The sequence below is a fragment of the Chiloscyllium plagiosum genome, unplaced genomic scaffold, assembly GCF_037043375.1.
Source record: "Chiloscyllium plagiosum isolate Xiang-an unplaced genomic scaffold, Cpla_swu_hap1 HiC_scaffold_15, whole genome shotgun sequence".
Classification (NCBI taxonomy): domain Eukaryota; kingdom Metazoa; phylum Chordata; class Chondrichthyes; order Orectolobiformes; family Hemiscylliidae; genus Chiloscyllium; species Chiloscyllium plagiosum.
In genome coordinates, this window is record NW_028270153.1 from 2,376,259 (window position 1) to 2,394,577 (window position 18,319).

General features: G+C 42.8%; 1 protein-coding gene across 6 annotated transcripts in view; it reads right to left on the reverse strand.

The window, feature by feature from the left end:
* Positions 1-14,874, reverse strand: part of rbl1 (retinoblastoma-like 1 (p107)) — a 101,153-nt gene extending 86,279 nt beyond the window's left edge. The window contains exons 1-6 of one of the 6 annotated variants that reach the window (XM_087994666.1): positions 14,513-14,874; positions 11,093-11,226; positions 6,814-7,014; positions 6,024-6,088; positions 2,392-2,520; positions 5-168 (exon numbers count right to left, since the gene is read on the reverse strand). In XM_087994666.1, coding sequence (XP_087850792.1) covers positions 5-168; positions 2,392-2,520; positions 6,024-6,088; positions 6,814-7,014; positions 11,093-11,226; positions 14,513-14,659 — 840 coding nt within the window. In that variant the 5' untranslated portion in view covers positions 14,660-14,874. Of the gene's footprint in view, positions 1-4; positions 169-2,391; positions 4,088-6,023; positions 6,089-6,813; positions 7,015-11,092; positions 11,227-14,512 lie in introns of those variants that run through there. The other 5 variants (XM_087994664.1, XM_087994667.1, XM_087994668.1 and 2 more) reach the window with 5 other exon arrangements.
* Positions 14,875-18,319: the final 3,445 nt, after the last annotated feature.

The following is an 18,319-nucleotide window of genomic DNA, read 5'->3' on the forward strand; positions in this document are numbered from 1 at the left end:
TTACCTTTCTCTCAAACAGCTTTTTAATATAAGGTTTCCAGTAGTGCTCCTTGATGCCTTTTGCTTCTACAGTGAGTCCATCATGCAAGTCACATAGCTTGTCAATGATACATGGAGGTTGCACTGGGGGTTTATAGTCCTGGCTGTTAAACTCTGGTGGCAATCCTGCTAAAACATAAATATTATAACCTTAAGAAAAAATAACTCTCAGACACAGTGTTCCACATTAAATATTCTAACATGAAAAACAGTTAAGATATAGAATGGATGTGGACTCCAATGTAAGGACTGGTGCAGAACATTCAGTTTCTTGTGGGTTCCACCATTTCATTAAGCCATGGCTCCTCTTTATCATAATTTAATTCACCTGCTTCTTTTCAGTGTTCCATAATGTCTAGAAAGGTAGTGCTGATTTCAATCTGGTCAGCATAGACAAATTGGACCAAAGAGTCTGTTTCCATACTATATAAGTCTATGATTCTACTGCATGTGACTTTTTAATGGAATGTGAGTGCCTCTGATAAAGTCAGCATTTGTTGTCCCACCTTTACTTCACTTGAACAGATGGTGGTGTTTGAAACAATGGCTTCCAATTTACAGATAAATTGCCCAAGTTTAGCCAAATACTGTCACTCTATCTACTCTATTAAATTCCTTTTTCTATATCTCAAACAGAATACAAACAACATTTATATAATCCATATGCATAACCTAACTCTTTCAAGCCACAATGTTAACTTAGTGATGTTTTATTACATTCCAACATGTGTCTTCACTGCAGTTACAATGTATTGTTGTTCACCTGAACTGGGATGGGAGCTTTGGCCTAGCAGAAAGGATGTAAAGGAAGGTGGAAAATGGCTTAAAACTATTAATACCAACTGGATGTGAAATCAGCATGGCCATCCAAAGAAAGGGCCTTTCTGGGTGCTTGAAGGAATGTCTGCAGCAACTCTGTTACTTCTGGTCCTTGTCTGAACACACTGAATATTGTGAGGTCTCTGCCAAAGCCTGTGCTTAATGCACACGAAAAACAATTATAATGCTTGCCTCCATTGTCACAACTCACGACGATATTGTGTTGGAGGGAGAGAGAGAGAGAGAGAGAGAGAGAGAGAGAGAGAGAGAGAGAGAGAGAGAGAGAGAGAGAGAGAGAGAGAGAGAGGAAGAGAGGGAGGGATAGAGAGGGGGTGTGTCACAGAGAGGGAAAGTTTCCAAAGAAGTTATCAGCAATACAGAGGCTTGTACTCTACTTTTAGGGTGTCCTGGTATTGTTTATACCAATCACCTTGATGCTTATCATGACAATTCACATACAAAGTGTGAACTCATCCTTGCAGCATACATGACTTGCCACCTAGCTGAAATTTATGGGGTGTGGTTTCCATGTTGTTGAGCCCAGCACAATGGAGGAGATCAGTGCTGCAATTTGTCTTGCAATCTGATTCTTGCAATGGATTTCTGAACCTTGCTTGGAAGCATTGCAGATTTTTACACCTACAGCAGAGTCAGTATTCTGCCCCTTACACCAAGGTGGGGGGGAAAGGAAATGGCAGATAGTTTTGGTATAAATATAAAGTCTAAAAACAGTTTCTAGCATTCATGGAGTCAGCATAGTGAAACTAGATTTCTGGGTGCATGCAGTGATATCTTGACATTCCTGGAGAATAAACGACCCAAGGCATGACAATTTTTCTACAGCTGGTATCATTCATGATTACATCTAGAACTGCATAACACACGATTGGTGCTAGCTGAAACAAAATTTGAGTGCTGGAAGAACTCAGCAGATTGCCAGGATCTGAAGAGAGAGAAAGAGTGGACTCGGTGATTCCAATATGACTCTCCATCAGTATTAGATGCACAGATTTGAAAATTACTGAAATTTGAAAATTTTTGACAGCACTTGACAATTCATTTGGATGTCTTTCTTGGTGAAGACAACTAGTATAGTCAACTACCAGTAATAGCTCTCTGATTACTGCCTCTCGGACCTTGGCGGCGATATTGTATGGACAGCTTTAACAGATGCCCTGAATAGAATTAAACTTCATGTTGATGAGTCATGATATGTGATATACACTGTTTGCTGTGAAACTCCAAAGATGCTACTGCAAATTATGTCATTAAGTTGCTAACATCATTCATTTGAATCACGATTTTTGAAATATTTTAAATGTTGTGAGTCAAATGGGAAATGTACATAGAAAATCCCATTGGAAAAAATAATTTAATGGGATCGAAACATTAAAAGGAAATTGCATGGCTTGCAAGTCCTGGCAGCACTGCTATGATGGAAGACTCTCGATTAGGATTTACTGCCACATCATTTCACAAAATATATACGTCATGCTGTGTAAAATACATGGGGACAAAAATATCACCTCTTACCTTCAAAATTTGGGTTAAGCAGTTCTTTTCTATTAGGACACAGTAAAGCATTTCCAAACACGAGATCCAGGCAACAAAGCAAGAGATGGTAAGAATTTACAAGGTCATCTCCAATCATACGGAAATTGCCTGTAATACACAAAAAGGAAACAGGATTGACCTGAAACACTAGATCATTATTTCTCTTTCTCTACAGATGCTGCTTGCTGACTGAAAATGTCTGGTATTTCTGATTTTCATGGATTTAAATACCAGAACTCATTCTTTAGACTGAAGAGAGTTTCATAATTAGTATTTTCCTGCGACATGAAACAATTTTCTCATTTCTGTATCCAGCAAGTTTCAAAATGAATGTTTGGATGGATAATGGGAATTCAAATGTTACTCTGTTTTTAAGTCACTGGACTTGAAAACTCTCTGACTTGAAAACAGTTTCTCTCTCTGTAGATGCTGCCAGGCCTGCTACGTTTCTCCAGCAATTTCTGTTTTTAAATAAGATGCATTGTTTGATAAACAAATTGAGAAATCACGTGGACGAACAATGCAGCTCAATTTATACAAACTTTGTTGATAAACTGCTAGGGACACTAGTCAGGAAATATCTTTGGACAACATTAGGTCTACAACCTCACACCTCTTAATTTGGGTAAAAGGTTATCAGCTGAATTAATAGGCCCAAATTTAACACACTTAAAAAGCACAAACTTACACAGGGTTAAGATCAGTCACATTAACCATTTCTCTTTCCACAAATGCTGTCAGACTTGCTGAGTGTTTCCAGCCTTGCCCGTTTTCATTTCAAGACCGTCAGCTTTACTGTACTTTGCATTTGTATTAGGGTAAATGGTCATGGCTTGGACTGGAAAACAGTCAAATAATATACGTCCGGGGTTAGCTGTGGTTAGCTTTAATGGTAGTTTGCGCATTCAGAATAATTCCATGTGCCCATCCTGTTCCCTTCTCTTATTTCCTTTCATCAAACCAGCTATCTAACCTAGCTGTAAATTCCATCATTGCTTCTTTAGTAAAAACATTTCTTACGAAGGGTCGCTGGATTCGAATGTTAACTCTTTCTCTCTCCAGATGCTGTCAGACCTGACTTTCTCCAATAACTCATTCTTCTTTCATCATTTCTCCTTTAATCAGTAACCCTTAAAATAAATTATGCAGCTTCACGATCCTGTGAAGACTTAACTCTTTGTTTTTTTAAAATATATAACCTAAAATGTAAGGCAATCCAATGCCCCTTGGTCTAGACCCTCTCATCATTGGCAAGTAATCTTTATATTTGTATATGTTGTAATTTTAAAGATCAGCATTGGCTTGGTGGAATTATCCTTGTCAGAATCAGAAGGTTGAGAGTTTAAGTCCCACACTAAAAATTTCAACACATAATATAAGCTGGCCATTCTGGGTAAAACTAAGGGAGTGCTAAGCAATTGGAGCTGCATTTAAGGAGGATCTTCCAGGTTAGAAATTAATCTGAAGTATCCCCTAATTGAACAAGTCTAACATGATTCCAGTATTAGTGGGGGAGAAAAAGCAAAGCTCATTCCAATGCCATGGCCAATAGCCATCCCTCAAACAACACCATGAAGAGATGATCTAAATCACAGGTGTTTTTGGGGCCTTGACAGCATTTCAACAGCGCTTGATTTGTTGCGAGATGTTTTCAGTCACCCTGAAGTGCTATATCCTAGAATGATAAAGCAAAGAAAAAGGCCTCTGAGCTCAGCCATTCTGTACCAACTCCATAATGAGCTACTTAATCTTGGTCAAGTATCAACAGTTCCCTTTTGCATATATAAAAATATTTGTTCTTTTAAATATTTTGATTGGATTTATTTCTGTCTTGCATACAGTCCCCAAATTGTTCTTTAAACTAATCAATCGGTACTTCACCCTCTCTGCCTCAAATGGTGGCAACAGCATACCTGTATTTCCACTGAACTAGCAATCCAGACCCCGTTCGACTATAACTTGCCTGATGGTGGTATTAAAAATTTTAAAAATTCAAGTAATCTAATAATCATTAAACTGATACCGATAACAAATCTTGATTAGATGGTAATGACAATGGGAAAATATGTCAGACTACGAGCCTGCAGATTTTGCACCTCAGCGTAAACTCCTGGCCTTGAGAGTCTTGAGGTGAAGCCAGTGTTTAACAACACATTCATCTGTTCTATTTTCCTATTCACATATTTATTCATGCATGGCACTGGAATGAATCCAGAAATTACAACCGTAGTAGTCCTTCCTCTTTAATCTACTACTTAACACTCTCAATTCCTGGTGCAGGACCTTGTTTTTTTTTAATCTATGTCACTGGTATCAAACATACCATGATTGATGGCCGTTCTCCCTTCCCCTACAGAATGTCCTGCAGCCACTCTGAGCCATCCCTGACCCTGACACCTGGGAGGCAACATACCACTTGAAACTCATTTGCTGCCACAGAACCCATCTGTCAGCTCCCCATCACTAAATCTCTCCCAATTTTTTTCCTTCCCTGTTATGTAGCACAGTCAACAGTGGGACTACAAACTTGGCTATTTCCCTTGAAAGGTCATTTCACCCATCCAACCCCCAAACCTAGTGGTCATTAAGGAGGCAGAGATGGATCATCGATGGTTTATTTCTGGCTGAAGATTGCTCCAAATGCTTCAGCCTTTTCTTTGTGCTTGAGTGCAATTCTACTGATGGCCCTCAATGCCACATGGATGCCCAGTCTTGAGCTGTTAGATTTTTCAAATTCAGTATGTTTTATCACCTTTTCAAAAGACTCAAATTAGTGGGAAGGGATCTCTAACAAATCTCATTTAGCATGGTCATACCACCACACAATATGATAGGAGTCAGCGACGAGCCCACATGAAGGGGAAAAAAGGAGAAATTTCTTACAAAGCATAGTATGAACAGGGACAGAGTTAATAGAAAAATGGATAACTATTTCAAGTAGAGGAAGATAAAAGGCTATTGGCAGAAACAAAAGAGCAGGGACAATCAGTATCTCTGATTGTATGGAGAGGCAGAAAAGAGTCAAATGGCCTTGACCTGTGGGATAAATGTCTAAGGTTCACGCAATAGGAAAAGCAGGGCTTCAGACTGGATTAGATTAGATTAGATTCCCTACAATGTGGAAACAGGCTCTTTGACCCCCAAGTCCACACCAACCCTCCAAAGAGTAACCCACCCAGACCCAATTCCCTCTGACAAATGCACCTAACATTATGAGCAATTTAGTATGACCAATTCATCTGACCTGCACATCTTTGTATTGTGGGAGGAAACCGGAGCACCCGGAAGAAACGCATGCAGACACGGGAAGAATGTGCAAACTGCACACAGACAGTCGCCCGAGGCTGGGATTGAACCTGGGTCCCTGGTGCTGTGAGGCAGCATTCCCACGTGCTCAAGCTTTTGGAATGGAATTTAGTCTTACATCTTCAGACAGAAACAAGAGATACTACTACTGAGCCAAGCTAACATCTGAAACAAAGTAGTCTGAAATGAAATGATGTGACAATAATATTCAGGGAATAGTACGTCTCTATACTGGTACAAACGTTTATATTGCTAGCAACCAATATATATGATAAAATGGATAACAGAAGAGCAATGTCCCTTACCTTTAGTATATACAAATAAGGTCCAGCAAAAACTAAAAGCATCAGATGTGCTGCATGGAAGGCGCCTGTAAGACAAGGAGCACAATTGCAATAAACAGAATATCTTTTACTTCTTTGAATTTTGTTTTAGCAATTTTTCTTAATTCTCTCTCCAAAAGTGCTGATTTGTGGCTGGTGCAAAGTTTCACTGACACCTTTCAGACATCAATAATTTACCCCAGCAGGCATTATTCATGTTGGGAGCAATTTCAAACAACCTGTTCATCTAGAATGACATCAAATACAACACTTAGATTTAACCAAAGTACTATCTGCAGACAGGCCAATTATAGCACTGTTCTCTGAATGGGGAGAAAGTGAGGTCTGCAGATGCTGGAGATCAGAGCTGAAAATGTGTTGCTGGAAAAGCGCAGCAGGTCAGGCAGCATCCAGGGAACAGGAGAATCGACGTTTCGGGCATAAGCCCTTCTTCAGGAATGTTCTCTGAATGGCTCATGCAGGTTAACATGTACGTTAAGGTTGGAAGTGCTGATGTACACAACTTAATTATTTACTACGTAAAGTCACAAATTCATTAGGAAAGCATTTTTTAACCCTGTTCTGGATTTATTATGGATATAATTTGGTAGAATGCGAGAAAAAAAGGATACATTAAGGAAACATTGCCAATTCAGACAACAGAAAGTTCCCACTCAAATTAAACTCATGTCTGCTTATTACTGGAACCTTGCTGGAGCAATTTCGTCAGCACTCATCACCTTCAAATGCCTAATATACAGAAATAACATACCGCTGTTTTCTGCTTCTTTGAAGGCGAGACTGATCTTCATGACGATTTTGAAACATGTCCAAAAATATAGGTTCAAATTTTTTGAAAATTACAGTTGAGACTTCAAAATTCCTTTCCAACTGTTCCACGCGTTCCCTGAATTCTTGGCACAAATTGGCCATATCTGCCCATTTCTTCATCTTGCTGAAAAACTGAATTAGGCTGTAATCAGAGTGAAAACGGAGCAATGTGAGGGAAAGTAAGACTTATTGTAAAGGTTCAAGGCAATCACAAATGAAATGAACTACGATACAGATGAGAAGTGTTCAGCTTCTACTCTTTTGCCCCTTAAAGAACTTTCAAATTTTGACTACTGCAGTTATTAGAAGAGTTCAAGGAGATCCAAATAAAATTTACCACGGCATGTTTTTTGTTTGCATTTTGGATGTACCGTAGGTAGTCTGGTCCATGGTAGCACAATGTACATAACTTCCACCAATTTTAAATATACTCCCATGCATTTTGTAACTCTTGTAATGAGGACTTAAAATGTTAAGTGAATGTTATTTGAAAAGCTTTTGTTCAAATTAAAATACAGAAATTAACAACACTCATGAGAATTATCTGAAAATGGTTGTAGTTTGAAAATGGATGAGGATTATGAAAGAAGTTTTTAAAAGCAGCACAATTCAGCCAAATACTGTGCAATCTGAAGTTGTTTAATTTACCAGAATGCTGCCTGGACTGGAGGGCATGTCTTACAAAGAAAGGTTGAGTGAGCTAGGGCTTTTCTCACTGGAGCGAAGAAGGATGACAGGTGACTTGATAGAGGTGGGAGAAAATTAAGACTACAGATGCTGGAGATCAGTGTCGAAGGTTTGGTGCAATATGAAGGACTTATGGCCGAAACATTGATTCTCCTGATCCTCAGATGCTGCCTGACCTGCTGTGCTTTTCCAGCACCACACTCTCGACTTGATAGAGGTGTACAAGATGATGAGAAGCATAGACTGGATAATTAGATACTTTTTTCCTGGTTTTGGGGGGGGGGGGGGGGGGGGGAGAAGAATGGCTGTCACGAGGGGGTATAAATTTAAGGTGACTGTAAGAAGTTTTAGGGGAGATGTCAGAGTTAGGTTCTTTACAGAGTGTGGTGGGTGCGTAGAATACACTCCCAACGGTGGTAGTAGAGTCAGATACATTAGGGACATTTAAACAATTCTTGGATAGGCACGTGGATGATAGTAAAACATAGAGTGCGTAGGTTAGTTTGATCGACACAACATCAAGGGCCGAAGGGTCTGTACTGTTCTGTGTTAACAGGGAGGCGATGGCACAGTGGTATTATCAATAGACTAAAAATCCAGAACTCAGCTAATGTTCTGGTGACCTGGGTTCAAATCCCACCATGAAAGATGGTAGAATTTGAATTCAATAAAGAAAAATCTGGAATTAAGAATCTACTAAAGACCACTCAACCACTGTCGATTGTTGGAAATTCCCATCTGGCTCACTAATGCTTTCCAGGGAAAACTTCTTACATGGACTCCAATGTGGTTCACTCTCAACTTCCCTCCGAATTGGCTGAACAAGCCAGTAAGCTTTATCAATCACTACGAGTCTCAAGGAAGAAATCAAACCTAACAGACCACCCTGCATTGACCAAGGTACCGGAGTAAACAACAGCACAACAGCCCTGCCCTTACTACCATCTGGTGGCCATTACCAAAATTGGGAGAGCTGTCTCATAGACTAGTCAAGCAACATTCTTTGACAGGCAATGTCCCAGACACCAAGATCACCATTTCTGGGTATGTCCTGTCCCACTGGCAGGACAGACCCAGCAGAGGTGGTGGCACAGTGGTATACAGTCAGGAGAAAGTTTCCCTCTAATTCTGGATTCCACCACCCTGGGGAAAAGACCATGGCTTTTCACCCTATCCATGCCCCTGGCAATTCAACCTATCTATGCCCCTCATGATTTTATAAACCTCCAAGGTCACCCCTCAGCCTCCAATGCTTCAGGGAAAAAGTCCCAGCTTATTCACCCTGACCCGATAGCTCAAACCCTCCAATGCCTAGCAACATCCTTGTAAATCTTTTCTGAACCCTTTCAAGTTTCACAACCTCCTTCCGATAGCATACTTCCTATAGCAGGGAGACCAGAATATTCTAAAAGTGGCCTCATCAACATCATCTCCCGACTCTTATACTCAATGCACTGACCAATAAAGGTAGGCAAACCAAACACCTTCTTCACTATCCTGTCTACCTGGGACTCCACTTTCAAGGAACTATGAACCTTCACTCCAAGGTCTTTGTTCAAAAAAACTTCCCAGGACCTTACTACCAAGTGTATAAGTCCTGCCCTGATTTGCCTTTCTAAAATGCAACGTCTCACATTTATCTAAATTAAAATTCATTTGTTGTCCTTGTGGACAGAGTCCCATCTTCACAATGAAAATACCCTTCATCATGTTGTGTGGCATACTCACCATGCTAAATCAGACAGACTACAAACAACTCAAGACTGGGCATCCATAAGGCACCTGGGCCATCAACAGCAGAACTGTACTCCAGCGCAATATGTGACCTCAAAAGACTGAGTCCTGATAATATTCCAGCAATAGTAATGAAGATTTGTGCCCCAGAACTTTCCACTGCTGTAGGCAAGCTCTTTCAGATCAATTACAACAGTGGCATTTAACTGACAACAGGGAAGATTATTCAGGTTTGTCCTGTACACAAAAAGCAGGGCAAATCTAACCTAGCTAACCCAATCAGTCTATTCAATCATGTGTAACGTGTTGGAAGGTCTCACCAAGAGTACTATCAAGCAGCATCTGCTCAGTAATAACCTGCACAGGGACACCCAGTTTGATGAGGTGAATGACCGCCCTTGATATCAAGGGCATATTTGACTGAGTGTAGCATCAAGGAGCCCGAGTAAAACTGGAATTAATGGGCACTGGGGAAAGTTCTCCATTAGTTGCAGTCATACCTGGCAGTTAGAAAGATGATTGTGGTTGTTGGAGGTCAGTCATTTCAGGGGTTTCTTAACCGTTTTCAGCTGCTTCAATGATCTTCCCTCCAACATAACGTTCCCTCCATCATAAAGTCATAAATGGGATGTTCACTGATGATTGTGCAAGGTTCAGTACCATTTGCGACTCCTCAGATACTGAAGCAATCCATATTCAAATGCAATAAGATCTGGACAATATCCAGGCTTCGGCTGACAAATGGCAAGTAACATGTGCATTCCACAAATGCTAGGCAATGACTATCTCCAATAAGAGGCAATCTAATCACCACCCCTTGACATTCAATAGTGTCATTATCATTGAATCCTCCACTATCATCCTCCTTGGTGTTACCACTGACCAGAAACTCAACTGGACTTGCCACACAAATACTGTGGCTACAGGAGCAGATCTGAAATTAGGAAGACTGCTGAGAGTAACTCATCTTCTGACTTTTCAAAGCCTGTAAACCATTTACAAGACAAGTCAGGAGTGTGATGGAATACTGCCTACTTGCCTGGATGAAACTCAACAACACTCAAGAAGCTTGACACCATCCATGACAAAGCAGCCAGCTTGATTGGCACCACATCCACAAATATCCACTCCCTCCACCACCAATGCTCAGTACATACTGCTGCTACAATCTACAAGGTGCACTGCAGAAAGATCCACAGACAGCACCTTCCAAACACATGACCACTTCCACCGAGAAGGACAAGGACAGCAGATACATGGGAACACCACCACCTGCAGGTTCTCCTCCAAATCACTCTCAATCCGGATTTGGAAATATGTCACCGTTCCTTCACTATCGCTGGGTCAAAATCCTGGAATTCCCTTCTATCAGTATTGTGGGTCAACCCACTGCATATGGCGGTTCAAGATGGCAGCTCACCACCACCTTCTCAAAGGCCACTAAGGATGGACAATAAACACTGGCCAACCAACTATGTTAGTTTTCCATGAATGAAGAAAAAAAAGTCAACGATCTGTGCACTCAAAGGGATGTGATATATTAATAAGCTGTACCGTTCTAAATTTAGAATGTAGACAGAGTTCCCACTACAATCTGGAAAACAGTGCATTCTATTTTAAACAGACCACCTTTTTAAAACTGTACAACAGAATGGAATACCATTTCATCAGTCAGGGCAGTAAGTCTTTTGAATGACAATCAATTATGCTCCATTCTAGTCAATAAGCAATTCACTTCCACACAAGTGGAAATGTTTCTCCTGTTCCCTACATCTAACTCTTGTCAAAAAGGATGTTACCTTAACTTTGATGAGCGCAGGATTCTTGTTAGTGACACACCGTTTCCTTCCATTGTTCCCTTGCCGACAGTTGGCGTGATGCTTTTTCGACAGGCTACATATAAGGCACAAGCAAGCCAGTGCAGAGTTTCTCCCTGAAATGAACATTACGAATCAAGTCCATTAAAAATAGAAACACAAAACAAACCAGTCTGTCCAGACTGGCATATCACTCAATATGGTCTTGGCTAACCTTTCATTTCAACTTCACATTTCCACTTGCTCCCCAAATTGCTAGATTCTGAAACACCAAAAATCTGTCTCAGCCTTGAACATATTCCAAGTCAGAAGACACCGGGTTATAGTCCAACAGGCTTATTTGAAATCACAAGCTTTCAGAGCACTGCTCCTTCATTAGGTGAAGTGAGGTAACATCAACTGATGAAGGAGCAGCGTACCAAAAGCTTATGATTTCAAGTAAACCTTTTGGACTGTAACTTGGTGTCATCTGGCTTCTGACTGTGTCCACCCCAGTCCAACACCAAAACCTCCATATCTTGAACATATTCAATGACAGAACCACAAACATCCTCATCTCAAGTCTTAATAACGAGACCCTTGTCTGCAGACAGGGGAAACAATCTCTGAAACAATGTTTACCATGTTCAGACTCCTGTATATTTCAATGAGACATCTCTCAATCTTCTAAAATTTACATGCATAAGCTCAATTTATTTAGCCTCTTATTAATGGACAACCCTGGACTATTTCTACAACTGTGAAAGCAAACTCAATTGAATCTTCTTAAATGGATTTTTAAAATAAAATTAATGTCATATTTCATCAATGCCGTAATGTGGAAAATATATTTTAAAAAAATTTACCCCAACACTCTGCCAGACTCTGACTCATGCAGGAAGCCCTGATATATCTCATTCTACCATCTTTTGTTCATGTGCGCATCTAGACAGTGAATCTATTCAAATGTAGGTATAGGTCTAATCTTGTCACCATCAGATGGCACATTTCCATTCACAAGGTACCTTGGAAGTAGGAGCGATGGAATCATACAAATGCATCCTGCGTACAGTCTTGTCTGCCCCTGATTAGAATACTCTGTGCAGGTGGTTGGCCAAACTAGTTGCTGTAAAACTGAAAACTTGAATGGGCTAACACTTTAAAAATGCAAAGATTGGAATAAATTTAATGAATTAAGATTATCTTTGCAATGCCTCCGCCACCCAATACCTTGATTTTCCTTATTACTGCCACCTTCCATGGAATTTCTAACTTAATTGTTCTTTAATCTCAAATTACAGAGGTTCTTTTTACACCTTCACCTAGACTTGCCAAATGTGAGCAGTCGTTAGCCATACAGCCCCATGAGACTACTCCTCCATTCAATAAGATTGCAGCTGCATTATTACATCAACACCACTTTTCTGGCTTATTCCCAATTTCTTCAGGGTCCAGAGATTTATTTATCTCAGTCTTCCAATGACAAATCATTTGTAGCCTTTAGGATAGAGATTGCTGAAGATTCATAAACTCTGAGTGAAGTAATCTGTCCTTGCAATTTGATTCTAAGTAGCTAATGCCTTATCCTGACATTAGACTCCCAGTTCTAGCCTGTCTAGGGTAACAATCAGATAGTTTGGCAGCGTAAGTGCTAAGAACTTTCCTTCTTCCTTCCACATGATGGTGTGACTTACACTAGGTGAACTGCAGCAGTTCACCATCACCTGAACAGCAATAAATAAACAAAAATGCTGATATTTGATAGTGACACTTATCCCATGCAATGAGGGGAAATCTCATTAAAAATGTTGCCACATCAGAGAATCTTCACATTCCAGGATCCAATCTTGCAAACCTTTGTTGCACTCAGTGAGATTTGCACTTGTCCTTAAATCTGCAGTCCAGAAATGTATACAGTACACAAATGTGCTCACACCAAAGCCCTGATCTCTGCAAATTTAATTTAAAAATCACTGAATTAACCCTCAAATTCTACAACCTATTCCACTCTATCCAGGTCTTCACCTGGGTCAACAGACAATAGTTTCCCAGGTGCAATATCAACATAGAATTAATAATTTGGGTATCCGTGCTGGTATCACTATCCAGTGAAATGTCTTGTACTTTGATTTTGTAGCAAATGGGCAGGTACAAATAAAAATAATCCAATTTACAGCACAATATATTAATGAAATTACAAGTGGAAGATGAGTTTAACTGTAAATTGAAAAAAATTTACTGACTTCAAACTTATTTTTCCTTTCAAGATGTTTATTATGCAACTATCTTTGCTCAGCAATAATCTTCATTAATTGAAAGGAAACAAGTGAAACTTGCAGTGACCAAATTGGAAATAAGTACAAATATAAAACAAGTTCTAGAACAGAAGCATACAACTGGTGTGTTTAAAAACTAACCTGTACAAACACCACTTCATCTCGGATCAAAAGGACATCACATATCATACAAGCGATCAGCAACATACTAGCTGACCACAAATTGTGTTTTCAACTGTTCTATTTATTGGATGTGGTAACGGTACTGCATTAATAGACCAAGAGAAATTTAAATTCGCAGTTTCAAAACTTAAATTCCATAGACACCAGCAATTCTGCACAAACGTGGTTAACATTTTAGACCATTAGATACAGGAGCAGAATTAGGCTCTTTGGCCCATCAAATCTGCTCCACCATTCGAACATGTCTGAGACGTTTCTCAACCCCCAGGTCGCCTACCTTCTCTCCCCATAATCATAAACGCTTGCGAATCAAAATTGGCAATGAGTTCCACAGATTAACGATCCTCTATCTGAAGAAATTCCTCCGCTGTTATAAAGGGTCAACTCTTCACTCTGAGGTCATGCCCATATTCCTCAACTAAAGCCTTTCATCCCCAGATTATTCTTGTGAACTTGCTCTAGATGCCTTTCAGGGCCAGAACAGTCCTCCATAGATACGGGGCCCAATATGGCTCTCAATATTTCAAATGTATTCTGATCTGAGCCTTATACAGGGTTGGTGAAATCAGTGCTGACATTGCATTAGTCTTCCTAACTGACAACTGAACCTGCATATTACTCGTAACAGAATCATGAAGTAGGACTTCAGAACACCAAAGTGTTTCCCCATTTAGAAAGTGGTCTATGCCTGTATTCTTCCTGCCAAAGTACTCATTGCTGCAGTGGGTTGTGGAGGGCCTTTAAGACAGGGATAGGTTCGTAGTTAATAAGGGGATCAAAGGTTACAGGGAGAATGCAGGAATGGGTTTGAGAAACGCATCAGCCATAATCAAATAGGCTTGATGGCCTGAATGGGTTAATTTTGCTCCGAGAGCTTATCGTCTCGCCTCCAAGGTATAGTCGAGATTGACTGTGCCCCGGGGGTGGGAAGGATCTGTGACCACCCCCACCCTCCCTCCCTCACCTCCAGGGTGTAGTTGAGGCGAATCCTCTGAAGGTTCTCCCAAGCCTCAGCCCCACTCTCCAAGTCCATATTCAGGTCCTGACACAACTTGTCAAAGCTGTCGCGGAGTGACCTCCCGCTGCCGTCCCGGCTCTCTCCGCTGGGCATGGCGCCGCCTCTCTCCCCTTCGCCAGGGTCAGTTTTCTCTCTCTCTACCCCGGGTCAGTCACACTGTCTCTCTCTCTCTATCCCGGGTCAGTCACACTGTCTCTCTCTCTCTATCCCGGGTCAGTCACACTGTCTCTCTCTCTCTATCCCGGGTCAGTCACAGTCTCTCTCTCTCTGTCTATCCCGGGTCAGTCACAGTCTCTCTCTCTCTGTCTATCCCGGGTCAGTCACAGTCTCTCTCTCTCTGTCTATCCCGGGTCAGTCACAGTCTCTCTCTCTCTATCCCAGGTCACACTCTCTCTCTCTCTCTATTCCGGGTCAGTCACACTGTCTCTCTCTCTCTATCCCGGGTCAGTCACAGTCTCTCTCTCTCTGTCTATCCCGGGTCAGTCACAGTCTCTCTCTCTCTGTCTATCCCGGGTCAGTCACAGTCTCTCTCTCTCTGTCTATCCCGGGTCAGTCACAGTCTCTCTCTCTCTGTCTATCCCGGGTCAGTCACAGTCTCTCTCTCTCTGTCTATCCCGGGTCAGTCACAGTCTCTCTCTCTCTGTCTATCCCGGGTCAGTCACAGTCTCTCTCTCTCTCTATCCCAGGTCACACTCTCTCTCTCTCTCTATTCCGGGTCAGTCACACAGTCTCTCTCTCTCTATCCCGGGTCAGTCACAGTCTCTCTCTCTCTGTCTATCCCGGGTCAGTCACAGTCTCTCTCTCTCTGTCTATCCCGGGTCAGTCACAGTCTCTCTCTCTCTGTCTATCCCGGGTCAGTCACAGTCTCTCTCTCTCTGTCTATCCCGGGTCAGTCACAGTCTCTCTCTCTCTCTATCCCAGGTCAGTCACACTCTCTCTCTCTCTATCCCGGGTCAGTCACACTCTCTGTGTCTCTCTATCTCGGGTCAGTCACAGTCTCTCTCTCTCTATCCCGGGTCAGTCACAGTCTCTCTCTCTCTCTGTCTATCCCGTGTCAGTCACACTCTCTCTGTCTCTCTATCCCGGGTCAGACACAGTCACTCTCTCTATCCCGGGTCAGACACAGTCACTCTCTCTCTCTCTATCCCGGGCCAGTCACAGTCTCTCTCTCTCTCTCTATCCCGGGTCAGACACACACTCTCTCTCTATCCCGGGTCAGTCACACTCTCTCTCTCTCTCTCTATCCCGGGTCAGACACAGTCACTCTCTCTCTCTATTCCGGGTCAGTCACAGTCTCTCTCTCTCTCTACCCCGGGCCAGTCACAGTCTCTCTCTCTCTCTATCCCGGGTCAGTCACACTCTCTCTCTCTCTATCCTGGGTCAGACACAGTCTCTCTCTCTCTCTATCCCGGGTCAGTCACAGTCTCTCTCTATCTCTATCCCGGGTCAGTCACAGTCTCTCTCTATCTCTATCCCGGGTCAGTCACAGTCTCTCTCTCTCTCTATCCCGGGTCAGTCACAGTCTCTCTCTAACCCGGGTCAGTCACAGTCTCTCTCTCTCTCTATCCCGGGTCAGACACACTCTCTCTCTCTAACCCGGGTCAGTCACAGTCTCACTCTCTCTATCCCGGGTCAGTCACAGTCTCTCTCTATCCCGGGTCAGTCACAGTCTCTCTCTCTCTCTATCCCGGGTCAGACACACTCTCTCTCTCTAACCCGGGTCAGTCACAGTCTCACTCTCTCTATCCCGGGTCAGACACACTCTCTCTCTCTATCCCGGGTCAGTCACAGTCTCTCTCTATCCCGGGTCAGTCACAGTCTCTCTCTCTATCCCGGGTCAGTCACAGTCTCTCTCTAACCCGGGTCAGTCACACTCTCTCTCTCTATCCCGGGTCAGTCACAGTCTCTCTCTCTATCCCGGGTCAGTCACAGTCTCTCTCTATCCCGGGTCAGTCACAGTCTCTCTCTAACCCGGGTCAGTCACAGTCTCTCTCTCTCTCTCTATCCCGGGTCAGTCACAGTCTCTCTCTCTGTCTATCCCGGGTCAGTCACAGTCTCTCTCTCTCTATCCCGGGTCAGTCACAGTCTCTCTCTCTCTCTATCCCGGGTCAGTCACAGTCTCTCTCTCTCTCTATCCCGGGTCAGTCACACTCTCTCTCTCTATCCCGGGTCAGTCACAGTCTCTCTCTCTATCCCGGGTCAGTCACAGTCTCTCTCTCTCTCTCTATCCCGGGTCAGTCACAGTCTCTCTCTCTGTCTATCCCGGGTCAGTCACAGTCTCTCTCTCTCTATCCCGGGTCAGTCACAGTCTCTCTCTCTGTCTATCCCGGGTCAGTCACAGTCTCTCTCTCTCTATCCCGGGTCAGTCACAGTCTCTCTCTCTCTCTATCCCGGGTCAGTCACACTCTCTCTATCCCGGGTCAGTCACAGTCTCTCTCTCTCTATCCCGGGTCAGTCACAGTCTCTCTCTCTCTATCCCGGGTCAGTCACAGTCTCTCTCTATCCCGGGTCAGTCACAGTCTCTCTCTCTCTCTCTATCCCGGGTCAGTCACAGTCTCTCCCCCCGCCCCACTCCCCGGGTCTCTCCGTATCTGAAGCGACTGCGGTCGGACACTAATCCCACAATGCCACGCGCCAGTGGCGCCAAAACCCGCGCATGCGCTACTATATCACTCCACCCATTCCACAAATAGTCCGGAGGAAATAGTTCGCACAGCCGGATCACCGCGGAGCAAACAGGATTCACCCTGTACCATCTCACCCAGTGTCCCTCACCATCTCAGTGATGGTCAACTGGCAGCACTCATTACCCAAAAACAAACAGCTGAATTATATACAATACAACTGGGGATGACTTGGTCGTACTCCTTTTCAATAGTTTCTGGAAGCACTAGCAGACTCGAGCACAGGGACAACAGGTGCTTTTTGAAGTTTTGGGTAGATGGTTGATTGGGAGTTTGTGTTCTCACCAATACCTGAACTTCACATCCACGTGTTCTCAATGCATTTGTGCCCTTCCAAATGATTCTTCCCCATTTCAGTCAAAAAGGAGCCATGTGTTCCACAAATTGATATGGGTGCTTTGAGCACATCCCAAAAACCACTTCCACTGCCCTCCCAGGAGACCCCTGCAAAAAAATAAGTTCAGATCAGAGCAGCTGCTTCAGGAGTCCATCAGGTTAATGAATGACATCCTGCCAAGAGGAACTGATTTGTGGAAGGGTCACTGGGCTCAACACATTATGTATTTTCTTCCACCTGCTGGGTTTCTCCAACTATTTGTTTTGTTTTCAGTCTCCAGCATCCACAGTTTTTTTGTTTTATAGTCCTGCCAGGAGCAGTTGGTGTTTAACATCTCACTGCAGGCCACATTCTGCTGTTGTACCGCCTTTCTTGCCACTTGATTTGGAGGATCTTGTGAACACAACACCGGGTGCTAATTCACTCATACTCTGAAGTGCCTGCTATAGGTTGTCCAAAGTACATAGGAGAACCTCTCTCTTCAAAGATGTTGCCAACCTGCTGAGTTTCTCCAGCATTCTGTTTGCTTCCCCAAATTATTGCTTTTCAGCAATGGAAAATAAAGAGAGATCAGAATGCTGAATTCCAACGGTGTCAACATACAGCAGTGGGGAAAATAGGTAGCATGGCATTAAATATTTGGCCATCCAGAGAAGGCTCCCATTGACCAATTGTCTGTAAATCAAAAAGCTAGGTCAATAGCAACGGTGCACCTTTTCACGCCCCATACCA